This window comes from Podarcis erhardii (assembly GCF_964252035.2).
Source record: "Podarcis erhardii genome assembly, chromosome: 7".
NCBI lineage: Eukaryota > Metazoa > Chordata > Lepidosauria > Squamata > Lacertidae > Podarcis > Podarcis erhardii.
The window spans coordinates 14,216,243-14,243,355 of NC_138511.1; the positions used below are offsets into that span (position 1 = coordinate 14,216,243).

The following is a 27,113-nucleotide window of genomic DNA, read 5'->3' on the forward strand; positions in this document are numbered from 1 at the left end:
TGAAAGGTGTGGCAGTCGAAACAGAAGGCTTTTTATCACAGGACAGAAAATCCTTAACCGGCAGAAAAAGAATTTTTTGAAAAAATCACTGAGCCCTGGGGTCACAATTTCAGCAAAAATCTGACTTTCGGCAATTGACTCAAAAGTGGTGCCAAACGGTTGCAAATGCTCCCCTGAAAGGTGTGGCAGTCGAAACAGAAGGTATTTTATCACAGGAAAAGAAATCAGCCCTCGAAAACTTAACCGGCAGAAAATTTTTTTTTTGAAAAAATCCCTAAGCCACGGGGTCACAATTTCAGCAAAAATCTGACTTTCGGCAATTCACTCAAATGTGGTGCCAAACGGTTGCAAATGCTCCCCTGAGATGTTTGGCGGTTGAAACAGAAGGCTTTTTATCACAGGAAAAGAAATCAGCCCTCGACAACATAACTGGTAGAAAAAGATTTTTTTGAAAAAATCCCTAAGCCCCGGGGTCACAATTTCATCAAAAATCTGACTTTCGGCAATTCACTCAAAAATGGTGCCAAACGTTTTCAAATGTTCCCCTGAAAAGTATGGCGGTCGAAACAGAACGCTTTTTATCACAGGACAGAACATCCTTAACCGGCAGAAAAAGATTTTTTTAAAAAAATCCCTAAGCCCCGGGGTCACAATTTCATCAAAAATCTGACTTTCGGCAATTCACTCAAAAATGGTGCCAAACGGTTGCAAATGCTCCCCTGAGAGGTTTGGCGGTCGAAACAGAAGGCTTTTTATCACAGGACAGTAAATCCTGAACTGGCAAGAAAAGATTTTTTTGAAAAAATCCCTAAGCCCCGGGGTCACAATTTCAGCAAAAATCTGACTTTCGGCAATTCACTCAAATGTGGTGCCAAACGGTTGCAAATTCTCCCCTCAGATGTTTGGCGGTCGAAGCAGAAGGCTTTTTATCACAGGACAAGAAATCAGCCCTCGACAATTTAACTGTCGGAAGTAGATTTTTTTGAAAAAATCCCTAAGCCCTGCGGTCACAATTTCAGAAAAAATCTGACTTTCGGCCATTCACTCAAAAATGGTGCCCAACGGTTGCAAATGCTCCCCTGAAAGGTTTGGTGGACGAAACAGAAGGTTTTTTCTCACAGGACAAGAAATCAGCCCTCGACAATTTAGCTGGCAGACAATTTTTTTGAAAAAATCCCTAAGCCCCGGGGTCACAATTTCAGAAAAAATCTGACTTTCCGCAATTCACTCAAAAATGGTTCCAAACAGTTGCAAATGCTCCCATGAAAGGTTTGGCAGTCAAAACAGATGGCTTTTTATCACAGGACAATAAATCAGACCTCGACTACTTAACCGGCGGAAAAAATATTTTTTTGAAAAAATCCCTGCCTTGGCTTCCTCTTTAGCCTCGCGCAGCCTCTCGCTATGGCAATTCCCCCACCTCCCTCAAAAGCCCGCAGGAGCCGCGCTCTCCTTAAAGGAGTGCGCAGCTCCTGCGGTCTTTTCTACGAGGAGGGAGAAGGGACTGACTGGCCACGTCAGTCCCTTCTCCCTCCTGGGGAAAAGCCCGCAAGAGCCACACAAAGGCTCTTGGGGGCTTTTCCTGCCTGCTTCCCCCCTGCATTCGCTCCAGAGGATGCACAGACTTTCCCCCTTAGTTTTTAAGATGTAAAAGTGTGTCCTATGGAGCGAAGAATACAGTAATCCTGTGCTAATCCCCTCCCCCATAATCAATTGCTTTCAAAAAAACCCCGGTCCATTTCTATGGTGGTGGTGCTTGGGGTCTTTGAAGGATGGGAGGCAATAAAACCATTTTACAAAAGTGCTTCTCTCTCCCCTCAGCATCCCATCCACAGCTTCTCTGGTTACGGCTGATCTTCCTCCTGAAAGCATCAGCAAGGATCAGCTGAAGGACAGACTTGCAGATGTCGTCGCAACGATGAAGAGTGGGAAGATCCGAAGGAAGGCGCTCCAAGATCTTTCCGCCCTCCTGCAGAAGATCCAGGAAAATGTGAGTTACTGAAGGGAAGCACTGCAACCATGCAGGGCTTTCAAGGCCTTTGGGCTGCTGCTTCTAGGCCCACCCTGCAAGGTGCCCAAGGGACAATCAGGCATCCCAGCACATACTCAATTTGGAGAACAGAGCTGGGCCATAGTGAGTAAAACGGCTGAGAAAAGAAGAAAAAAGCAAACATCAGGAAAAGAGGGGTGGGAAGTCAAAAAGAAATGGATTTTTTTCTGTAGAGGATGCTAAACGTTTTGGAATGTTTGGAAGGTGTAATGGTTATAGGGGTTGCTCGTGCGTAAGTTGCCGCCACTCCTGGCTAGGTTGCCTGGTTAAACCTTTTCTGTCTGGACAGCCTTCCACTTCGTGGTTGTTTCAGTCGCTAGCAGAATCCGTCAGTGGGCATTTCTTGAACCTCTTCCAGCAAAGAAGTTCTTTAACGCCAAGTCTCCGCCTACTCTCCCTGCGCAGGGTGGGTGTGGGTAGCGGAGGACCTGTGCTCTCCCCACTGGTCTCCAGTGAAGAGTCCTGGTGCACTCTCTCCGATTCCCCCATCCGCCCCCCTTTATCCCTGGTGTTACGCTGATTTCCTTCCCCAGCCGATGAGCTCCCTCTCTCCCTGCTGTGCCCTTCTCCAGCATCGCTTTGGAGCCTTGCCTCCACCTCTAGCTCTGATGGCAGTTCCCTGACATCCACCTCCCCCCCCCCAGGACCCCCTCCATCCCTGGCCCAACCTTTTGATCCAACTTCGTCCCTTTCCTCGGCCGACGATGCGGGGAATCCCCAGAAGGAGCTGTCGCCATCCTCTGAGGATTCAAAACCCGCTTCCCACCCGCTCCGATCTCTTCCTGCGTGGTGGGCCTCCCAGTCTGATTCTTCTCCCTCTGACGCCTCTCCTCCCTCCTCTTCGGAGGCAGGAAAACCCACAAAATCCTCTTCGTCGTCTGTGGTTCCAAATTGCTCCTCCCAGAATCTCGCTAGTGGTTTTAGTTTATCTGGGAACATGCTGTGGAACTCCTCCACAAGATACCGGTCATTGATTGCTTCCGCAGGAACCCATGTGTTTTCTGACCTGGGTTCTCCCTCCCAAGCTACCAAATATTCCACCTGGCGCCCTCGCCACCTTGAATCGAGTATTTCCGTGGCTTGGTTGTGGTGTTCCTTCTCCTCTACCTGCGGGTGTGTAGTGACTTCTCCCTCCCGCCCCGGGAATTCCCGCCCCCCCCGTACGGTGAGAGTAGGGACCTATGGAACACCGGGTGTATCTTCATGCTGTCAGGCAACTTGAGCTTGAATGCCACGGGGTTCACCTGCTGTGTTACCTCAAAAGGTCCCAGCCGCCTTGGCTGCAACTTCTTGCACCCTCCCTTAAAGGGTAACCCTTGGGTTGACAACCACACCCGGTCTCCCACCCGTATGGTCTCCCCGTCCCGACGGTGCTTGTCAGCCTGCCTCTTGTAAATTTCCTTGGCCCGTTCCAAGTTCATCTTAAGTTGCTGGTGCAAGGCCTCCATTTCTTCCAAAAAATGCTCTGCCGCAGGTACACTCCACCCTTCCTCCCCCCTTCCCGGGAAGGCCCTGGGGTGACACCCATAACTGGCCATGAACGGGCTCATTCCCATGGACACATGTTCAGCGTTATTGTACGCAAATTCAGCCAGCGCTAGTTTCTCTACCCAATCGTTCTGTCTCTCGCTGACGTAGCAGCGTAGGTATTGCTGGAGTATACTGTTCGCTCTTTCTGCTTGCCCGTTGGTTTCCGGGTGTCTCGCCGTCGAGAAGCCCACCACGACCTGCAGCAAGCTCATGAGCTTCCTCCAGAACCGGGAAGTAAATTGTTTCCCGCGATCTGAGATGACCCTCGAGGGAGCCCCATGCAGCCTGAAGATGTGATCCACAAACAACCTGGCTGTTTCCTCTGCCATCACCACATGTGAGCAAGCTATGAAATGGCACATTTTTGTCAGTAGATCGACTACTACCATGACTGCTGTCTTCCCCCTTGACTTGGGCAAATCTGTCATAAAATTGATGGACACCACCTCCCAGGGTCTTCCCGGCATGGGTAAGGGTTCCAGTAACCCTGCGGGGGCAGCCCTCTCCTCCCTTTGCCCTCTGGCAGCGGGCGCACCCCCATACATATTCCCGTACATCTTCCCTTACCCTCGGCCACCAGAACTGCCTGGTGACAAGCAACATGGTTTTGTGCTGACCAAAGTGCCCCGCTGTTGGGTTGTCGTGGAGTTGTTTGAGTACCCTTCCCCTCAAGGTCTACCCCGGTACGTACAGCGCCCCCTTATAGTACAGTAGCCCTTCCTTTTCCTCAAACCCTCCATGGTTTTCCCTTCCGTCCCGGAGTTCCCTGATTTTAGTTTGAGCGAATTCGTCATTTCTAGTAAGCCCGGCCAGTTCTCGTTTCCCAACCAACACTCCTCCGCACACCCAGCGGTTCTCGGGGAACACGTGTCAGACTTCCGGCGGTCCCTCTCCTTCCATGTACTCTGGCTTCCAGGAGAGAGCATCTGCTCTTAGGTTTTCCTCCCCCGGCACGTACCGGATCTCGAAGGAAAACTTGGAGAACTCCTGTGGCCATCGAATCTGTCTCTGGTTGAGTACTCGCGCAATCCTCCAGTATTCCAAGTTCTTGTGATCCGTACACACCTGGATCTTGTGCTGCGCCCCTATTAGCAGATGTCTCCATCGGTGAAATGCTGCATAAATTGCAAGCAGTTCGCAGTCATACACCGTGTAGTTTTGCTCCGACTTGCTCAGCTTCCTCAAGAAAAAGGCGCACGGCCTCCAGCCCTGCTGGGCCCCTGGCTGCAACAGTACCACTCCTATGGCTTGGTCTGACGCGTCGGTCTCCAGCCTCATGAGCTTCTGCAGATCCACTGCAGGAGCTGCTCTTCCGAAGCGAACGCCTTCTTTAGTCTTTCAAAGGATTGCTGGGCCCTTTCTGTCCAGACGAACTTCTTTTTGCTACTGAGACAATTTGTGATGGGCGCTGTCAAGTGGGCGAAGTTCTTGATGAACTTCCTGTAGAAGTTGCTGAACCCTAGGAACCTCTGCACGTCCTTCCGGGTTTTGGGGGCCTTCCATTCCAGCACCGCCTGCACCTTGCTGGGGTCCATAGCTAGGCCCTTGTCTGACAACTTGTACCCCAGAAACTCAACCTCTCTTGCGTGAAATTGGCATTTTTCCAGCTTGACCCACAACTGGTGCTTCTGCAGTCTCTTTAGCACTTCCCTGATGTCTCTGACATGTTGCTTCTCATTGTCAGAATAGATTAAGACATCGTCCAAAAAGGCTACGCAGTTCTTGTACAGCAAGGACCCACACACGTGGTGCATGAATGCTTGAAAGCAGGCGGAGCTCGACTGTAATCCAAATGGCATAACTAAGTATTCAAAGGCCCCCAGGGGTGTGAACATGGTGGTTTTCCATTTGTCCCCCTCCCTCATCCTAATCAAATTGTACGCTCCCCGGAGGTCCAGCTTAGTAAAGATTTCCCCCTGCCTCACCCGTGTTAAAATGTCGTCAATCCTGGGCATTGGGAAGGTCACGGGTTCTGATACAAGGTTCAAGGCCCTGAAATCTACGACTAATCTAGGCTGATTAGTATCCTTCTTGTCCACAAAGAACACCGGACTGCCCCCCACCGCCTTTGATTCTCTTATGAAACCTCTCTTCAGGTTCTTGTCAATAAATCGCCGCAACTCCTGCATTTCCCGGTCAGACATGGCATACAGCTTACCCACCGGCAGCTGAGCCCCTGGGAGTAAGTTGATTTGGCAGTCAAAGGGCCTATGGGGGGGTAGTCTATCCGCCTCCTTCTCGCTGAAGACCTCCTGCAGGTCCGCATATTGTGGTGGCACCTCCCCTTTTGGCTCCACAGCCATCCCAGCCACCCTGGCCACGGTCATCCTTGGGTTCCCCCCCCCCCAGACAGTGTTCCAAGCAGTGAGCTGACCCAAAGGTGACAGTCCACTGATGCCATGCCACTACTGGATCATGTAGTGCCAGCCAGCTCATCCCTAATATTATTGGGGGTCCTGCCAGTGTGGCTACATGAAAGGCAATGGTCTCTGTGTGCCTGGAATCCCTCATTCTCTGTGCTGGTCCCGGGGGGAAAGGTACTATTACCGTAGCCAAAGTTCAGTCCTGAGTCACTAGCCTGGTAGAAGTTCACAAGATGAGACGCGAAGTCCGAAACAGGGAGCCGGGCGGGGTCAGGAACACTCGAAGATCAGAAGCAGGAAGCCAGGCAGGAAACAAGAACACTGGAAGGTCCAAAACAGGGAGCCGGGCGGGAACAGGAACGCTGGAAGGTCAGAAGCAGGAAGCCGGGCAAGGAACAGGAACACTGGAAGTACAGGTCTAGGTCCGGGTAAGAGCAGGTACTCCACAACGACATTGCTCCCGCAACCTGGGACCAGGCTGACTGACCTTTATCTTCTCTAAGGCCAGGGGCGGTCCCGGCCCCCAGGAGCCCCGCCTCTCCTGGCCTTAAGGCGAGCACTCCTCCTGAGAGTGCCTCTCTGCCCTAAGCCTCTGCAGTTCAGGAGAGGCCGAAGGGTTACTGGGCCCTGGGGGAGGCTCACCTGTAGACACTGAGTCCTCAAGCACCTCTGGGGCCAGAATGGTTTCACCTGGTGCCTGCTCCTGAGGATCTGGCACAGGTGCAGGCTCCTCAGAATCTAGGCCTTGCCCCAGTTCAGCCAGCCCTGGAGGCGGGGACTCCTGTGCCGGCTGGGATTCCTCCGGTTCACTCTCAGAATCGGAATCCCAGGCCATCACATTCTCATTGGTGGGGTCTGGTGCATCACTTCCTCTTCCAGAAGTTCTCTGCCATCGATGGTGGTCACTTGCAAGGGGAAATCTAGGGGCAGCAGGTGGAGTTGGTGCTCCAGAGCGAAGTCCTTGCTGAAGAAATTGCAGGAGCTGCCTGAATCCAGCAGCCCCTTCACCTTGACTGGGTGCCCACTCGGGAGTTCTAGCACCACTTCTATGGCTATAGCTGCCTTGGGGGGGTCTGGCTGGGGCACTTCTATTGGTTGCTGGCCTGGCTGCTGTGCCTGCTGACTGGCAGCCAAGCGTTGGCGTTTCCCTGCGCCTGCCCCCTTTCCCCCTCCTCCTCACAGCCAGCGGCTCCCACCATCCCTTGCCATGCCTTTCTTTGAGGGCAGACCCTGGCAAAATGTCCTGGCCATTGGCAGAGGAAACACTTCTTGGTGGTTTTCCAATCCTTTCCCTCCCTCTTGCGACCTTCACTTGAGTTTGAAACCTCGTGCGCATGCCCACCATCTATTTCCATTGGCTCAGCCGGCTGGGAAGGCTGCCTCGGCATTTCAGGAATGCGGTAGTCATGGCAACGTTCCCCTCTCCCTTCGCGCTTCTTCTGAGCCCGTGCTTCCTGTCGTACTCCAATCGCAAGCACAGCCTTGGTCAGCTGATCCATCGACTGCGGGCGGGGTGCGCGGGAAAGCTCGTCCTTCACCGTTGGGGACAACCCCTCCTCAAACAACATTTGAATGGGCTCAGAGTCCAGATCCCACCCGAGCCGGTGGATCAGCATCGCAAAACGCGACCAGTAGTCTCTAACTGATTGGCTCCCCTGCTTGCACCCCATCAATTCCCGGCGAGTCACATTTTGCTCCACTTCACTGGAATACATTGCATCCATCGCGCCAAAAAATTACCTAAGGTCCTTCAAGGCAGCATTTTGCGTCGCCATTAGGGGCCTGATCCATTCCCGGGCCCCATCCTGTAGATGCCCGACAATATAGGCTACCCTTTCCCCACCATGAGCAAAGTCATTATGCTGCAGTTTCAAAGCGTACTCTATTTCCGTTCGGAACGCGTTATAGTCCTGGGGCTTCCCCCCAAACTTGTGTACCAGTCCCGGTACCTTCCTTGCGACGGGGGTGGGTCTGACCTGTGCATCTTGGGTCCACCTTTCATCTAGCCACGCCGTCAGCAGAGCCACATGCTGTTCTAAATCTCAGTTCCTCTCCACCAGATTTTGCACTCCAGCTGCTGGCTCCGTGGCGCCTGCTCCTCCAGTTTGGCTCATGGTGCTGCCTGCCTGTCGCTGTGCACAAGCAACATCAGGGACTGACGGATTGCTGTAATGGTTATATGGGGTTGCTCGTGCGTCAGTTGCCGCCACTCCTGGCTAGGTAGCCTGGTTAAACCTTTCCTGGCTGGACAGCCCTTCACTTCGTGGCTGTTCAGTCGCTAGCAGAATCCGTCAGTGGGCGTTTCTTGAACTTCTTCCAGCAAATAAGTTCTTTGATGCCAAGTCTACACCTACTTTCCCTGCGCAGAAGTCTTCTGCGCAGGGTGGGTGTGGGTAGCGGAGGACCTGTGCTCTCCCCGCTGGTCTCCAGCGAAGAGTCCTGGAGCCCTCTCTCCGATTCCCCCATCCGCCCCCTTTATCCCTGGTGTTACGCTGATTTCCTTCCCCAGTTGATAAGTCCCCTCTCTCCCTGCTTGGCCCTTCTCCGGCATCGCTTGGGAGCCCTGCCTCCACTTCTGGCTCCGATGTCAGTTCCCTGACATGTGGTCTCTGCGCTTCTTTTATTTCTGGGAGTTTCCCTTGCTTCACTTTTTATACTTCCATTTCCGCTTTAAAAAAAATAATTTTTTTTTAAAAAAATCATTTTTTAATCACTCTTATATTGAGTAAGACCAGGAATCATCTTTTGTTTGGGTTATTTGGATTTTTTAGGTTGCACGTTCTTTCAAATTTAGCTAATATATACAGTGTTCATTTCTTTATTATATCAGTTTATTCTTGTTATTTCCAGTTTGCCAAGGAGGTGGAGCTACCACTATACCTAATTGTTTTCTATTGATTTTACTCGCGTCTTTCACTTCTTTTGCCACTAGGCGTCCCTCTAGTTTTTTCTACACTCTGTTTTCTCTCTTTTGTTTTCCCCTTTCATGTGTGCACGTTCGATTACTTAGCTTCTTTTCCTGCTTGCCTTTGTTTCTGTTATGGCGGGGCTCCTCCACACTGACTCATTCACCCTTCTCCTTCCCCTCACAGCCCCTTCGTCCCAAACAGCCGACCCAGAGTGTTTTGTCCTTATTTGTTTTTAATTGAAGGCTCTGGTTAAAAGCTGCAACTTTATGTAAGTAGAAGCTGCTGGTTTTCCCCCTTTCTCTGCTATTTAAGCAGTCTCTGTCTCAGCATTCTCAGCAGTCTCTGTCTTTGCTGTTTTAAAACTCTCTGCTGGGTTATATTCACTCTTATAAGGCACCTTTGTGAAGTTTAATAACAGTTACTGTTGGTGCTGTGGGGATTGGACCCCTTTCACTCTTAAAAGCTCACTCTGTATTTTAGATATTCTTTATTCCTGCTGCCTCCGCCCCTGTGCTCTGCCGATAACCAGCAGTTTCCCAGTTTCCAGTTCTTTATAAGGAGGGGGCAGGGGTCTCTTTATCTCCTGTTTTAAAATTAATGGAGAGTTCAGCGCTTCCTCGCCGGGTTTGGAGACATTAAGGCCAGAGAATGCCTCTCCCCCTTAGCACTGAGGTTCTCCCCTTGCTAGCTCTTCGGCCAAAAGTTTTAAAATGGATTTTAAATGGTTTGGTTTGGGGAAACCGCATAAATGTGCTGCCCTGGGCTCTGAACTCAGGATCCCCACTTGAGCTCGGGAACACTCACGCCTCCTGTTCTCCCTCGGTTTTCTCTGGCGTCTGGACTGCCTCGAGTTGCCAAGAGCGCAATCCTTCACCCGCCCTCCAAGAGTGCTGCTCCGGAAGTCCTCTGCCCACAACTTTATTGGTTACAGGTGATGAGCGGTATTGGCTTAGGCATTGGTCCTATCCGACTATCCGGCTTTGGCCTGCTTGCTTGAAGACCCGGAAGGGTTAACACCAGCAGGGGGAGCCCTGCTGATGCACATCAACTAGGCACTCCCCCGGGGTCACCACTCGGGGGCGTGTCTTGGGCCCTGGCCTCCATAGGCTTTGGACGGGGCCACGCCCCCCGGAATCCTTTACCGGACTACCCTTCAATATCCGGGGGAGGTGATGGTGCTCCTCCCCCCATACATCTACATAAGAATACCCATACCAATGCCTAACCGCCACTCGAGCAAAGCTCGCCGCCAATACCCTCAGACCTGCAACCAATCCCTAATCCCTGCAGATATGTCAGCCAACCAAACATCGTTTCCTGCATTGGAAAGATGCACACCATCCTCATGGTAGAGGGTCACCTTGCTGAACTGGATGTTGGGGTGGTCAATGACCCCCCCCACCAGCGCTGCCACTCTACGAGCCACTGAGCGTTCCAGGACCATTCTGGATTTGTTCATAGCAAAAGGGCATCAGCAGTCCCTCCAAGTGCGCCTTTCCAACAGTGATGACCAAATTATGACTAAATTTGGGAAAGAAATCCTCAGATCATCAAAATCATCAAAAATGTTCCACATTAAGTCCACACCCTTCCGGTAGGCCAAATCATTTTCACCCAGCAATGACAAGGGCATCCAGTGGGCCTTTTACGGTGGCTCTAGCTTTTACTGCTGGCAGAAATTCCGCCCAACGCATTCCACGGCGAGTGATCCAGGAGATTTCAACATTTTTTGTCAGATCCACACCCCTGGCCACGGCTGACAGCACCGTTTCTGGCCCAGTGGACGTTACTATGGCCTTTGATCCAAACGCGCACAACCATGTCACCTAAAAGGAAAAGAGCATAACAAGGGGGGGTAGGGGTGATGAAAACAGTCATAAAGGCCTCCAAATGTACCCTTTAAAAGCATCTGACTTCCATCGACCCAGATCCTTTATCCTTTCAGCCGGTAGGCCTAAGTGTAGTGGCTGCCCTGATCCGAAATGAGTGGGCCACAAATTCAGCTGGGGGAAAACCGCAACCAGCAATTGCCTTACGCATAACGTGTGTAAACTGATGTCTTGTAAGGCGGGAGCCATCTGCATGTATGAAAAATGGTCCATGGGTATTTGGTCTCAAATATATAAATCATCTTGCGTCCTTTACTGGACATGGCCCTTTCTTTTGAGTTGCTATAAGCTGAATTAGGGCCCCTTTACCTAGCCGATCAGTTTTTGAGCTCCAGATATGGAGAACTAGATCTGAGCGAGATAATGTCACATCCTTTAAGAGGATCCCACGTGCAACAGAATCTGGCTGGTCGTCGCAAACCACCTCGCCTATGCACAAGGCACCGAAAAAAGGCGATGGAGTAAGCTGCTGAAAATAGGCGTGCTTCATACTTTGACCAACAAATGGCCCTTAGTTTTTTATGGATTTGACATAGGATGTCGAAGGTTATGGGTCTTCTACCTGAAGCTTGCACTACCTGAAGCTTGCACCAGCCCTCCAGTGCCTTCTGCACCTGAAAATCAGCCCAAGGGTCTATTGAGTACATGGCCTTACAAAAGGAGGAGATCACTGCAGACTGTATGTTGAGTGTCTTTGCTGTGCGGCCCAACCCTCGTAAATGTACCAGGTATTTTAGCACCTCTGCATTTGTAGGGGGGGGTGTTATGCCTATCATTCTCTATTTTATTACGGAACGCCAAAAAATCTGACCAAGCCTTTTTATATGATCTAAGTGTTGACGGGGTAACACATGCTAATACTCCCTTCAGGACTTCTCGCTCCCAAGGCTCCCAAGGTGCTCCGGAAATGGTTGTGGCAATTGCTGTGCTTCTGGCACCAATGAGCGGACGCGATCCATCTGGAAACGAGATAGAGCATCTGCGATGTCGTTATTAATTCCTGCTACAAACTTAGCCGAGAAATAAATGTTTAGTTTTAGGCACAAAATGACAAAGGATCTCAGCAGGGCTGCCACCCTTGGGGAATGCGATGACTGTTTTGACAGGACTGAGACAACCGCCTGGTTGTCTGTCCAGAAGCCTACCCGGTGATCTTTGAACTCCTCTGCCCACAAGTGTACCGTGACCACGATTGGAAAAAATTCTAGGAAGGTGAGGTCACGCGTTACAGGCTTACCCTGCCAGGTCGAAGGTCAAGGTTGCGCACACCACTGTCCTTTAAAATAGACGCCAAACCCTAAGGAATCCGCCGCGTCAGACTGTACCTGAAAGTCAGCCTGAAGCGACAGATTGTCTTGCCACCAGAATAAAGTCATCAAGATAATGTCCCACCCCTTCGGAACTGGTTTAAAGAGCCCAGTCCAGAAATGTGCTAAAGGTCTCAAAGGCTGCACATGCTATCAAGCATCCCATGGGCATGGTTTATCTATAAAATACACCCCTTCAAATTTAAAACCCAGCCAACGGAAGTCGTTCGGGTGAACTGGAAGAAGACAAAAGGCAGACTCGATGTCACACTTAGCTAACAGGGCTCCCCTGCCGAATCTCCGAATAAGCTTTACAGCTTGGTCAAAGGAGGCATACTTCATGGAACACAGTTCCTGTGGTATTGCATCATTAACCAAACTCCCCCTTGGATAGGAAAGCTGGCTTGGGGATGAAACGGCCGAGGATTCCCCAGATTGTGCGGGGCTGGGAGCCAGCATCCACACGCATGTTGGGGGCATGAAGCCCACAACACCACCTCCTCCCAAGATCGGAAGTGGCTTTCCGAAATGGCCTTCAGAAGGTAGTTTTGATGTGGAATTGTGCCACCTAGTTTGGGTCTCAGTACCTAGGGACCCAGGAGGCCACCCAGTTCAATTTCCCTATGTTGATCAGTGGTATAATGCTTGCATGAAAAATCCTCCATGGATGAAGAAGTGCAAGGGCGACACCTGCTGGATTTTAGCAGTGAAGCAGGAGGCCCGAAAAAACATAGATAAACCCAAGCCTCCAGCCCTGCTAAAAAGATATACCAGGGCCACCCAGAAGAGGAGGATTTTCTCCTTCCGCCTCCATATGCCCCTTCGTCCAGGATTGTGCCATCACCTCCAGTCCAGCCACCTGCTGCAGTCCAATTATTACAAGCTCCATCTAGCATTCTGGATGTGCCCTCCTTGCCAGCCCCAGTGCTAGTACGAAATCAAGCCCAAATTGCCCAAGTCCAAGCCCCCCAGGAAAAGGAGATTATAGGCACTTCAGCACTGGAGGACCTGGGAGCTGTGGGAAGAGCCGAACCTGGAGAAGTGGCCGCAACACCAACCCAGGGTGACAGCAGCAACCCCGTAGGCACTCCAGCCACTGTGAGAAAGTGAGGCTTTTGGGCAGTTTTGGATGCAATAACTTATACTGGAAATAAGTTAGTAATAAAGATGAAGGAAAGTGAAGCAAGAAGCCCCCCCATGCCACCTCCATCTAATGGAGGACATTACCTTCATAACAAGAAGGGGGGGTCAAGGCCCGATGTTCCCTTTGAGAGCAGTTTTGGCACCCCAAGAGCCCAAGCCCACAGATGGATCAGGGCCGACCCACCGGTGCATGGCCCACACGTTCTGTTACCATGCATTATGTGCCATTCACTACTACGGACCTGCTAAACTGGGAAACCCATACCCTGCCTTTTTCTGAAAAGCCTCAAGCTATGCAGGACCTAATGGCCTCAATCATGGTAACCCATCTGCCCACGTGGCAAGATTGCAGGCATCTTTTAATGACCCTCTTCACCACTGAGGAAAGGAGAATAGATGCCACCGCAGAGAGAAACCTAAGGGGGGAGGTGCCACCAGCAGAGCCAAACCCCGATGGATGGGTCCGTACTCGGTACCCCCTTACAGTTTCAAACCGACTTGGACTGGCACCAACCGGCCTCAACCGGTTCAAACGGGCCTAGACCTGCTCTAACTGGCTTGAGCTGTTTCAAATGGGCCTAGACCTGTTCAAACCGACCTAGACCTGTTCAAATGGGCCTAGACCGGTTCCAACCGGCTTGGACCAACACAAACCGGCCTAGACCGGTTCAAACCAGCCTAGACCCGTTACTACCAGTCTGAGCTAGTTCCAACCAGTCTGGGCCAGTTCAAACTGGTCTGGAAGTGGTTTTCTAGTATCAAATTCTTGCCAAATACAACAAAGTCCTAAGAATGCTCTCAGGAACTTTGAGAACTCGAGCTGGGCATGTCAAAGGTGGCCAACAAGTTCCTTGCTTCAGAATACGCCCTAAAATGCCACTTGCTTCTGGTAAACCGGAGCCTTCTCCCTCGAGACTTTATAGCTTGTCTTTTTTAACTTGGTTTCAAGACCTCTAAGTTGGGAGAATTAAAGGACGAGGATCAACACTTCTTAAGCCATCCACAAGCTATAACTGTCAATTTAAAAGGTTCCGCTTCTGTTCTTAACTTAGAACTTCAGAATGCAGGACTCCTGCAGTCTAGCAACACTCCAGATTCCAACTTACCGTATAATGAATTGAAAAAAAAGGTTTAAAATAACTTTTGTAAAAACAAACAAACCCAGAAGCCTTTTATTAGGAATTGTAGGTGCCGACATTCCAAAGGAACAGAAAAGCCTTTTCATGTATGTGACAACAGCAATGTGGATGCTACTAGCCCAGAGATGGGAAAGAAGACAAAGTCCCTACCAGAGAGGAATGGCAAACCAAGCTGTTGGACTATGCCGAAATGACAAAACTTACCGGAAGGCTCAGGAACCAAGAAGACCAAAACTTCAAGGAAGAATGGGGAAAAATTATAATTTATCTAGACCACTGTAAGCAGATGAAAATCTTAGCAGGATTTTAATAACACTTGTAATGTAGTGAATATTCTGGATAATATGGAAAGATATAAAATATGGACTATGAAATAATATGCAGCTGAGAAGATGGACAATAGGATCTATGGAGGGGAAAGTGGGAAGTCCAGAGATTTGGAGAAATCTCTAAATAGGGATATGTAATTTGGATTGTTATAATTCTATATTTGTAAAATCAAATAAAAATTATTATATATATAAAAAGGGAGGTTTGGACTGCTGCCATTGCTCTGAAGACAGCGAGGAGAGAGGTAGCAGGTTGCACCCCACAAGGAATGCAGTAGCAAACTGCTCCTTCCACCTGCATTAAAGGTAGTAGTACAGGATGAATAAAAAGCGTTTTGCAAAATGTATTTTTTTTTTGAATTTATTAAAAATGTAAAAAAGAAAAAAACCTTTAGATACTGCCAAGCAGGGATGTTATAACATGAAGACATGGTAATTATTGTTAGCAAATCACTCCTCCATTGCTGATATGTGGCTGGAAAGTCACATGTCACTGTTTACGTTCCTGAGCTGGGAAAGTCTGAAGACGGAAGTTAGTCTTATCTCTTTCCGTTACGTTGTGCTTTTGAACTGTGTTTCTCTCTGTGCGTCTGCTGAAGAAGAGAGCAGACGCCATTGTGATTTGTCCTGTAAATATTGCAAAATAAATCTAAGAATGCTCACGTTCACGCTTCCAGTCGTCATGGCAGACTCTGTTAATTAATAGCGTGCACAGGATCATCCGACCTGTGTCACTGAGCACACCGCAATGAAGACTGATGTCCATTCTGGGGGAGCGCCACACTGGACAATGCCAGGAGAGGTTTGTCGCATACCGGGGGCAGTGTGGGCCCCTAGGGAGTGTTACGGACAATTATTATTTAGGTTTCTGTTGAGAGCCAGTGTGTGTCATGGTGAGAGTGTAAGGACTAGGACCTCAGAGGTCAGGGTTCAATCCCTACTCGGTCATGAAGCTCACTGGGTGATCTTGGGCCAGTCACTGCTTCTCAGCCTAACCAACCTCACAGGGTTGTTGTGAGGATTAAATGAGAAAGGGGAGAACCATGTACAGTGGTGCCCCGCAAGACGAAAAACTCGCTAGACAAAAGAGTTTTCCATTTTTGAGGTGCTTCGCAAGACGAATTTCCCTATGGGCTTGTTTCGCAAGACGAAAACATCTTGCGAGTTCTTCCCCCCTTTTTCTAAGCCGCTAATAGCCGCTAAGCCGCTAATAGTGCTAATCTGCTAAGCCGCTAATAGCCGTGCTTCGCAAGACGAAAAAACCGCAAGACGAAGAGACTCGCGGAACGAATTAATTTCGTCTTGCGAGGCACCACTGTATGCCACCTTGAGCCACTTGGAGAAAAAAGTGATATATAAATGCAAAAAATAAGCAAAAAACAAAACAACAACCCATCCCCCAAAATATAAAAAATGTTGATGGAGTCAGTAGGTATAGATTTGGAAAGTTTTTATTTCCTAGAAAAAAAACAACAACCCACCCAACCTCAAAACCTTTGGTGTTTTAAATAAAACAAATCACATTCAAATCATCAGAAAGTCTATCTCTCCCCACAATCCAGAAGCTTAGAAAAAAGAACACTGCAACAAGGTTTGGAGCAATAACTATTTCTCCCCCCCTTCCTCCAAATGCTAATTAAAGTAGACTATTTTGTACATTATGCTTACGGAGAAGGCAGAGAAATTCATTACCAGCACAAGCGTTAACCTGTGAGAGATGAACACATAGACATTCTTAATTGCTGTTAACTCACTCTGCAGAGTAGCACTGCGAGTGCAAAGAATCAACATCACATTTTTAACAACAATAAATTATAAAGTACATGAAAAGAATGAGCCAACATTCACTTATGGGTTGGGGTGGGGGAAATCTTGAATTAGATTGGGAACCAGCCAAAAAACAAAAACAAAAAAGAGAGGGGAGGAGAGAAGATGGGATTTGATTCATTTCCTATAAACACTAAACATAACAAGCCAACATGTAATTTTCAAGTATTCTCCACTAAAGAGAGTAGATGTTAATGGAAGCTGACGGCCCTGTAAGAGAGCGATGCGGAAGAGAGAGACAGAGATGGGAAAGAAACACAAGTGCTAGTATAATTTCTTACCAAAGACATTTTCATTCCCCCCCCCCCATGAACCCTCCCACCAAGGCACAAAAGGGCATATGTTGCTTTCAAAAAGTTCCTTGTTCTTCAGCTGAAGTCTTGTCCAGTGCTGGGTCGATGAGAGATCGGAGTCATTCACACACTCAAGACGCAGAGATCTTTTGGTTCAGTTAATAGCACAGGGTGTCAGTCTACATTATTTAGCTCACAGTCAGAAAAGACACTCAGTTGCGCCCCCCCTTGAATGGGTGGGTGTGCAAACACACACAGAGCAGGAGCTCTTAAAAACATTTAATGTTAGCAAACAGATTCTATCTCTAAAGCTGAACATTTTGCAGTGCAAAAACTCCAGGTTTTGTTTTAAGCAAGAAAACTGCTGATGGCACTGCTACAGGGAAAGGCAAACTCTTACCCCCTTCCACCTTCTCTCTCGGTAAGGTCTTTTGCCAGCCTTGGGCCTTCCAGGTGTTTTGGAATACAACGCCAATCAGCCCTATCCAGCACGCAGGGAGATGTAGTTCAAAACATCTGGAGGGCACCAAGCAAGACTTGCAAAGTCTCAAAAGTGTCTCTTTCTTCCCCACTCCCCAGTCTTTGCTCCACCTCCTGGCCTCCGACCTGAAAGACGTTGAACTCTCACTGTGATGTTGTCTTTCAGGTGTTGAGAATCTGCAAGCGGGCCCCAGGGGGGCTAGTGCTTTGAGTGGCACCCAGGCAAACCCCCACCCTGACTAGAGTCTTCTTCATCAGCAACTTTTTCCAGGAGACGACAATGCTGGTTGCACCAGCTGCTTGATGGTTAACAGGTCTGCATTGCGGGGGGGGGGGGGACGAACCCCAAAAGAGGCAACAGGGGCCTCAGATCTTCCAGGAGTACAAAGGACACACACCCTGAACACACAGCAGTGGATGAAGAGAGCACACTGCGGATTTCCGGGATTCCAGTAGTACACACACTATATGCAAAAGACTTCCAGCCACTTCTCTCCCTTGGTTGCATGCTTTATTTGGGTGGGGTGGGGATTGTAATTTTTGTTTTTTGAATGGAAAGAGCTGCTCACCTGCCACTTTTCTCCCCTATGGTTTAACACTAAAATCTGGCCTTTGGTGCTGTTAATGATGACACCTCTCTCCCAAGTGTCATCCAGAGCACCAAAGCAAAGTGCCTCATCAGGTCTTGCGGGATGTGGCTAAGCTCAAAACCCACATGCCATTTCAGCTCCAGAGGGAGGAAAAAGCAGGCTGCTACCTGAAGCCATCACCACCTCTTGGGCTATTCGATTCCTGGCAAACGCTGAACATTTAACCTGTCAAGGAAAGCCTTCTTTCCCCATAGGAGTTAGAATCAAAGGTGTTTCACTCCACTGGTTCCTCTGTACCTCCTCTGCACCGTGAGCGTGGCACTTCTCATCTTATAAGCTGCCACACAGTTTCCTACCTCTAGGACGAGCAGCAGGGCCACTTGCGACACAGACGATTGATTTACAGGGAGCAGTTAACACCACCTGCTCTCCTTCAAGGGAAATTGTGTGCATGTCTTTACAGCAAACACACTTAATACTAGCTTAGCAGCTGGTCAAATCCCCTTTCTATTGACGGTCCTGGGGTGGCAACACAGCAAGATCAGAGCATTATAACTGGTGAGCTACCTTCGGAACAGCCACAGGGAGATCGTTTTAATGTGAAGGCCGTCCACAAGGGACCCCAATGAAGCAGAAACTGCTGGCGTGCACTTTCTTGTAAAGGAGCCAACACTGCAGTTTGGAAAATTAAAAATAAAAGTGTTCAGACTCCTCTTTATAGGCTCCTTATAGGCAAGGTCTGGTTGCCTTCCACGCAGGGATGCTGCTCACTTGCAGGTCGTTCAAAACTCCTGGCTCCCTGGCTCCAGGAGGGGGGCGGGGGGATTGGATTACACACACACAAAAGGCAACCCAAGAGGCTGAGTCGGTCTGCTGAACATCAGGCATCTGAAGCAGGCCCGGCTGGTGAGGGTTTATACCTTGCTCCGAAAGAGCGGCTTGGCTCCTGGCCCGCAGTACTCGTTGTAGATGAGTTTGAAGAGGAACAAGTGGAATAGGGTGATGAGGGAAGCCACGCTGAACCAGAAGAGGAAGGGCAGGCCAGGGTACTGCTTGGCCATGTGCTCCTCGTGGTCCAAGATGGCTTTCAGGTGCAGAGTGTGCCTCAGGTCCTGCAGGTGGACCAGGTCCGTGGAGATGTAGAGCAGCGGGGTGATGGGCTGCGTCACCATGACGGGGAAGGTGTGTCCTCGTGGCTCCGACGTGAGCTCGATGGGGTCGTTGGCGCAGCCTCCCTCGCAGGCATACAGCTTGACTGGCTTGTCCTGGAACTTGACCGAGACATGCAGGAAGGGCTTCCCGTCCGAGTCCAGCAGGACGGCCAAGTTGATCAGGTCCTTGTTGTAGTGGATGCCGCGCAGGGAGTAGCTATTGTGGAGCACGTCGGGGTCGGCCTGGAACTGGAGGTGGTTCTCCGTGAACTGGAGCCCGCCGAAGCTGAGCACCATCCCTTGCATGAGGCCGTGGGCCCCCGTTGCGACCAGGCCTCTGCAGCCGCGCTTCTGGAGAGTCAGCTTCCACAAGTTTGAGAGCTGGAGGATCTGGGGGACAGTTGAGAGCCGGCCCGGCCAGAGGTTCTCGGCGTGCATTGTGGCGTGGCCGCTGAAGCAGTGGTCAGCGTAGTTTAGGGTGGCCTCCATCTTCTCTCTCTCCTCGCTGCCAATGAGAGGGTCAAGGAGGGGAGAGGGCGTGGTGGAAAGGACATAATACAGGGTCATGTTGACGGTGTCACTTGAGGGGGTGTGAGCATCGGTGATCTTCCTCATCTCGACCCCTGAAACGGACAGAGGAATTATTACGGAGATCTTTCCTCCATAACTCAGAGCTTATATATAAGAACATAAGAGCCTGCAGGATCAGGCCAATGATCCACCTAGTCCAGCATCCTGTTCTTTCACGGGCTGTCCACCATTTGATCCTTACAACCACCGTACGAGGCAGGCTTGGCTGTGGACAAGCCACTTGGAATGGCCCACACATCAAACTTCAGAGATAGACATGAATTATAGCTTGGGCTTCCCTCCCCGCTTTTGAAATCCTATTTCTCTGCTTCTCTAGCTCAGGCAGCTGCAAATTTAGAGGTGTGAAGGAACTGGAAGTCTGCACTTGCACACAAATGAAAGGATCATAGTCACAAGGCTGGTGGTAGGGAGTGAAATGTAACGGAAGAGTTAAGAGGAGAAACTCCTCCAAGAAATTGCACCTCTGTATAGTCACATGCCTCCTATTTTAATCCACTTTGCAACACTCCCAGGAAAACTATGCGGCTGAGTGCATGACTAGTTTTTATAAGGCTGCAGTGTTTTGGTAATCAGACCTGAGGATCAACAAAGGAACATGATAACATAAGAAGAGCTCTGCAGCTGGATCCGGTCAAAGGTCCATCTAGTCCTGCATCCTGTTGTCACCGTGGCCAACCAGATACCTCTGGGAAGCCGGTAAGCAGGACCTCAATGCAACAACACCGCTCACTTGTGATTCCCAGACACTGGCATTCAAAGGCACACTGCCTCCGACAGCAAAGAACCTAACCATAGTGGTTAGTAGCCTCCAAGCATTTGTCTGTCCCCCTTTCCAAACTGGCATCCATCTCTGCAACTTGTGAGAGAAGCCAATTCCAGAGTTTACATGCCAAGTTTATTTCCCTTATTATTTATTTGCTTCCTTGGTTGCCAGATATGAAGTATCTCAAGGCAACTAAATGTACACCTTAGAAGCAGACATAAAGTTTAGAAGCATTAATACTGTGTAAAGTTTTGAACCAGAGGGTGAGATGATGGTTTGATTGACACATTGTTTAATCCACTAGAATGCTTCATGAAGCATGTGAGGAAAAGGTCATATCAGAATTAGTCACTCTCATTAGTCAGGGAGGGAAAGGGAAGAGGAATTCTCAGAGAAGGGAAGCAGCTCAGTGGTAGAGCATCTGTTCTGCATACAGAAGGCCTCACCAGCCGCTCTGAGCCGGGCTTCAGCTGGGGAGGGTGGAATATAAATAAATTATTATTATTATTATTATTATTTATTATCATCATCATCATCATCATCATCAGGTAGGGCTCCCTCTCTGAAATCCTGGAGAGCCACTGCCAGCTGGAGTAGGCAGCACTAAGCTAGATGGACCAATAGCTTGACTCAGAAGACAGCTTCCTATGTTCCTTTGAACACAATAAGTTGCCTTATACCAAGTTAGCCCATCTAGTACAATACTGTTGACACTGACTGGCAGTCGCTCGCTGGAGTTTAGGACAGGAATCAAAGGTGCAGCATTCTGCAAACAAAGTGTGTGTTCTGCCGCTAAGTGACAGCCCCTCCCACTTCTCTGAAAGGGCATTTTATCAGGCCCATCCACATAGAATTCTGGATTATACAGCAGGGCAAAATGCAAGGTCACAGGGCTCTAACAACCAAACCAATATGTTACATCACATGCCCCAGAAGCTCTGTTCCTTATTTCCCAGAGGGTGGAAGTGGGCCACAGTTAATCAGTAAGGAAGGAGATGAACTCTGCATATGCTCAAGAAGCATCCTTGAAGAAGTCAGCACACATGCAGGAAACAAGACTGCCTAGCTGATGAGCAATATGGGATATAAACAGCCCCAACATCAATATCACATGAGCTGCTTGCTTCTGCTTAACAAGCCCTTAACCTTGTTTATTTATACTTCTTAGCTCTCTCAAGACAGCCTACTGTTAAAGTCTATGAAAAGGACAATATATTAGCACTAGCAACCATGAAGCATAAGCAGTACGATGCAATCACATGCTCTTCTTTAAAAGGGAAAATTGTGTGCCCGTTCTCAAATCTTTTGTTTGCAGGATCATAACTGAAGAAAACCTAACTGCAACCTGCCCCAGAATGCCTCTGCCCACCAGAAAGAGAACTAAATCCTCCTGGAAAGGAAGTGGTAGAGCATCCAATTTGCACACAGACTATCCTAGGTTTGACCCCTGGCATCTCCACATAGAGCTGGGGAAAGACCCCTGCCTGAATTCCCTGGAGAGCCACTACCAGCCAGTGTGGACAATACTGAGGTAGATGGTCCAGTATGCTAACCTCTATCTAAGACCACTTCTTATATTACTGGACATAATCCTCCTTGATTTCTGTTCACCAGGAATGTAGAACCTATGGGTGTTGCTAGGTGAAAACTCCCATCGGTCCCGCCCCCCGGCCATGCTGAGTGGGGGCTGAGTACGAGTCCAACCACATGTGAAGGCCTCTTCTTGTGCCCTGCTGTACATCAAGAAAGAGGCACCCCTCTGATGCAATGCCTACCAGGAGTAACTCCTATTGCTTTCACAGACCCAGGCCAATTGCTCATGTTTATACACATCTCCCAAATCTCACCCTCCCTACAATACCCTCAAAGAGTGGAAGGTGCAAGTGACAAACAGCATCGATCCAATCTCAATTATGCATCGGTGCTGGCAGGTGGGCTCCAGCGTGCTGGTGGGGACTCAGTCCAAATATGCTTCCATCAGCTCTTATTAGCACCAGGCGGGCACCAGCCTTTAAATGCCCCACAATGCCTCTGATGTAGAATTACTTTTTGGTGGGTGCAATTAAAATAGTGGAAATTCACAGCGCAGCCGCTATGGCCATCTCTCACTGCTGCCAGGACAGACCGAGACAGGAATAGGGAGCACTTTGCAAAAAGCCCCCACCTCGAACCTGGATCTGGCCCTGGACCAAGGGGACACCATAGAGCTTGACGTTGCCGTTTCGTTCCAAGCCGGGGCCGCGCCAGCCCAGCTCTCACCTGAGATAAACAGGTCGGCCCACGCCTGCCTGTGTTCCTGCACCAAGTCCTCTGTTCTCATCCTCATGACTTCCAGCATCTCCTTCTTGGCCGCTTCCCGGAGCCTGCCGAAGGCTTCGTCCACACGGGCGGCCTCGACGGGCTCCGAGGTGTGCACCACCGACAGCAGGGTCTCGTCGAACTGGGACTTGGGTGCCACCTGCACCCGGTTGACCAGCTTCTTGGCCGCCACCACCACCAGGACCACCTTGTCGCCCACGGGCTGCAGCACCCGCCCAGAGGAGAGGAAGAACTGCCGGTCTCCCGACTTCTCCATGCTGGTGATGAACTTCCCGCCGCCGTTTCCCCCGGAGGCGGCCGAGGCCGGGCCGGACACCTCAAAGGCCACCAAGCGGTCAGTGGGGTTGGCAATGGATACTCGCTGCAGGTAGAGGTGGGGGCGCCCGCGGTGGGCTAGCAGCTCCTCCCGGATGGTGACGCAGCCCCCACCGGCCGCCTCGGAGGCTGCCGGCCCAGTCTGGACACACCGGGCCCAACGGACAGCGCCTTCCTTCAGCATGGCCACGGCAGCCCCCACTTCGGCGACAGCGTTAGCTGGTGGCCGGAGCTGCGCCAAGGCGGCATATTCGGTGGCGGGGGCCAAGGTGGGCGCTGGGCCTTTCCCCGCCGAGGCTGCCACCCAGAGCCGGTTGGCTGTGGCGTCCAGCAGCAGGTAGCCGTTGCCCACCAGGGCAGGTGGGGAGCTGGCATCGTCGCTGCCCGCCGGGTGCCCGGGGGCCTGGGGCAGCAGCCTGGCTTCCCCTTGCTGCGCCCAGGCCTGCCAGGCCCGCGTCTCGGCCTGCAGGCAGAGCCCCGCCGCGCCCCCGGGCGGCTGCCGGGAACTCCAGGGCAGGAGTCGAGGCCAGGCCCCTCCGAGGTACCAGTAGGCCACCAGCAGGAAGCCCAGCAGGGCCAGCAGGCGCCTCGCCCAGCTGCTCGACAGCAGGCCCGGCAGCCCCTTCAGCCGCTGCTGCATCCACATGGAGGACGGCGAGGGGGCAGAGCAGTCAGGTGCAAGGAGACAGCGGGACGCCGCTCGCCGCCAGCCCGGCCGCTACCTCATGGCCCCCGGGCGGCGCGGCTACGCGAGGCCCCGGCTCCGAGGCCTAGTCGCGCTCGCCCCACCAGCAGCGCGCGGCCTCGGCTCGCTCGCCCGCCCGCCTGCCCGCTCGGCGGCGGCGGCGGCTCCTCTCTCGGAACGAAGGACGCAAGGGCGGAGCGGGGGTTGGGCGGCTTCTTCCCGGCCGCGGAGCGAGGCGCTGGCTTCGCCTCAGCCGGACGGGCTCTCTCGTGAACGGCGAGGCGGGGCGGCGGCGGCTGAGTGACGGCCCAGCGGGAAGGGCAAGCCCCGGCCGTCAGGCGGATCCCGCGGCTGGCGCTGCTCCTCCTGCTGCCGCCGCCGCCCGCGGAATTTTTTAATTTTTATTTTAAAGGAAGACTATGGTCAACGTGCCTCTGGGCATCTGCAGAGTGCCCGTTTCCACAGCAGGAGCATTTTTCAGACAGGGAGTCTTTTCCCAGCCTTTCCTCGAGATCCTGCTGGGGATTGAACCTGGGACCTTCTGCATGCAAAGCGCAAAATCATGGAATTGTAGAGCTGGACGGGATCCATCCCATCCCCGGGGTGATCTAGTCCGACCCCGTGCAATGCAGGAATCTTTTGCCCAACGTGGGCTGCCTTGAGATGAAGAATCTCATGCAACACACGAAGCTGCCTTATACAGAGTCAGACCCTAGCTCTGCATTGTCGACAAGGACAGGCAGCTGCTTTCCTGGCTTTCATCCAGGGGACAGTCCCAGTCCTGCCTGGAAGATGCTGAGGACTGAATCTGGGGCTTTTCTACATGCGGGCCGGGAGCTCGGCCACTTTCTTGCTCCACCGAGCTCAGTATTGTCGACACTGACTGGCAGCGGCGGTGGCGGCTTTCCGCAGCTCTTCCTGGAGATGCTGCCGGAGCGGGATCTTCTGCGTGCAAAGCAGGAGCTCTGCCCCTGAGCTGCATCCCTGCCCAGGATCTCGGTGTTCCAGGGGGGCAGAAACGAAAGTGGGGTGGGCGGGATACGGTGGGGCTGAGCTAAAGAAAGAAAGGAGGAGCTCCCCTCCGGAGGGGCGTTGTTTATTGCGTGGCACAGCAGCCCCGGGACGGCTGGGAGGGACTTGGGCAGTTGCATCCCAGATGCCTTTCCTTCTCCCCCGCGAAAAGTGAGAGTCGCTTTCGCCCCCGAAGCAGCACCGTTCCCACGATGCTGCTGATCCGGTCCCAGATGCTGCTGATCCTGCTCTTCTTCGCCGCCCAGGGCACCCACGGAGGAGCCAAGCGACAGGACGGTAAGTCTCCGAGCTGGAAAACTCAGGCAGCGCCCCACATCATGGGGGAGCTTGCTTGGCACCCCTTTTCACCCCTCAGCATGGAGACAAACCGAGATTTAGTTGGCTGTGCCTGTCATTGGCTCTACCGGTTGGGCTCCCTGCCTTGTGCCTCGCCCTCACCAGGCCCGAGGGGCACTGGATTGCCCACCAATATTTAGCCACTGAGAATGCAGGATGCTGAATTTACGATTATGCACAAAAGTTCAGGCCTTTTTACTCCATGCTGGTTAATGTGGAATAGAGAACCGTCGTACGCTTTTGAGGGGAGGTGGGGTGTAAATTCTGGCCGAAATCTGCGGTGATGCTACTTCCAAGAGAACTTGTTTAGGGTCAGGTTGGGCAAGAATTTGGTGAAGATCAAATAAAGCGTTTTCCCCATTTAGACCTTGGGTATTTGCAGTCCGATTTGGGGTGCGCCTCTGAATACAAGTTGCTGGGAATTACAAGTGTGGGGAGTGCTTTTATCCTTAGGTCCTGTTGGGAGTTTCCTTCTGGGGGGGTCAGGAAGCCAGACTAGATATGCCTTTGGCCTGATCCAGCTTCAAGACTCCTCTTATGTTTAACCAAGATCATACAAGGGAGTTAGAAAGATGCATCTCTCTCTCACACAGAAACCCTTGCAAGATACATCCCCACGCTGATTTTTAATGTGTGTTGCTGGTCCCTGAAAGTACAAACTGGACTTGGGCGTGAGTGTGGGGGACAGGACAAAGTGCTTGGGGTATGAGTTTGAGATTTATTTTGTAGAAAACACTGCATGAGGACTTGCTCAATGTTCCGTATTAGCTAACACAGCTTATGAAGCTGTCATCTAAGAACGGGACAAAAAAAATTAAAAATCCACCGTTCTGATTCTTAAATGCAAAGGGGAGGGAACCCCACCAGCCAACCCTACGTGGACACCGCTTCAGGAGGAATGAGGAGCTGCCAGGAATTACGGTCGTAAAAATATTTTGGATTTTCGGCCGGCGAAATGTTTCCAGCTCTGTCGCGGCCACGCATCAGAAAGCAAAAAGGAGGTTAAATTGCAATTCAGTCAGGCTGCAGGGAAGATTTTCTTCCTGGCTGGTCACCTAGGGTAATGATCTGTTCATACATGTCTGATTCGGGGAGGCAGGAGAGGAGAAGCACTCAGCCAGAGGGCAGGGCAAAGCCCAGGAAATGCCTCTGCTCCCCTGTTGTGTTGCATCGTTCCAAATTATTTTGACACCTAAGGCTGAGAGTTAGATAATGGTGAACAACTGGACAAATTTTTCTGCCTAACGGTAAGGCTGGGACACCCATCCCTGCCCCATCTGAAATCACGCTCCGCACGTATGCCTTGGAAAGGTTTCGTGGGAGGGACAGTTGGGGGAGAGCAGCGTGGCAAAGCCCAACTTTGGCAAATGGTAGGGCTTTTCCCCCTTTTCTTTCAAACTGACCTCCCTCCAGAGAGTGCAAATGCCAGGCAAGCATCAGGTGTCAGTCTCCTACAGTGCAGAAGAAAGAGGAATTCAGGAATTCCATGGCAGTCTGCACAGTGAGACCATTTTTCTCCGAAATATGATAGCCGCTTCTGTCCGGTCTGTTAGGGTTATTGTGGGCTGCCTTTTGCCTTGAGGCGCAGAGTTGCGTTGAACAGAGAGTACAGTGGTACCTCGGGTTACATACGCTTCAGGTTGCATACGCTTCAGGTTACAGACTCCGTTAACCCAGAAATATTGCTTCAGATTAAGAACTTTGCTTCAGGATGAGAACAGAAATTGTGCTACGGCGGCAGCAGGAGGCCCCATTAGCTAAAGTGGTGCTTCAGGTTAAGAACAGTTTCAGGTTAAGTACAGACGTCCGGAACAAATTACGTACTTAACCCGAGGTACCACTGTAAAATGGATTGGCCTGGAAATGCATTTTGGCTCGACTTTTTCGAGCAAAGTCGCTATAACGTAGGAACACAGGAAACTGCCTTATATCGAGTCAGACTGCGGGGCCCATCTAGCTCAGTATGTTTCCCAAATTTGGGTCTCCAGCTGTTTTTGGACTACAGTTTCCAACATTCCTGACCACTGGTCCTGCTAGCTAGGGATGATGGGAGTTGTAGTCCAACAACAGCT

General features: G+C 51.0%; 3 protein-coding genes across 5 annotated transcripts in view; 1 reads left to right on the forward strand and 2 right to left on the reverse strand.

Annotated features, from left to right (window-relative positions):
• The window catches only part of LDLRAD2 (low density lipoprotein receptor class A domain containing 2), a 472,593-nt gene that overhangs the window by 283,655 nt on the left and 161,825 nt on the right, over positions 1–27,113 (reverse strand). The gene's annotated exons all lie outside the window — the stretch shown is intronic.
• On the reverse strand, positions 16,095–23,665 carry KIAA2013. Its single transcript, XM_081871027.1, has 2 exons — positions 22,614–23,665; positions 16,095–19,623 (listed from the first exon to the last, which is right to left on the reverse strand). Exons 1-2 carry the CDS (start codon positions 23,632–23,634, stop codon positions 18,764–18,766), a joined length of 1,881 nt encoding a protein of 626 aa, XP_081727153.1. The 5' UTR covers positions 23,635–23,665; the 3' UTR covers positions 16,095–18,763.
• Positions 24,823–27,113, forward strand: part of PLOD1 (procollagen-lysine,2-oxoglutarate 5-dioxygenase 1) — a 40,658-nt gene continuing 38,367 nt past the window's right edge. The window contains exon 1 of the mRNA XM_081870968.1: positions 24,823–24,981. Coding sequence (XP_081727094.1) covers positions 24,897–24,981 — 85 coding nt within the window. The 5' untranslated portion in view covers positions 24,823–24,896. The remainder of the gene's footprint in view (positions 24,982–27,113) is intronic.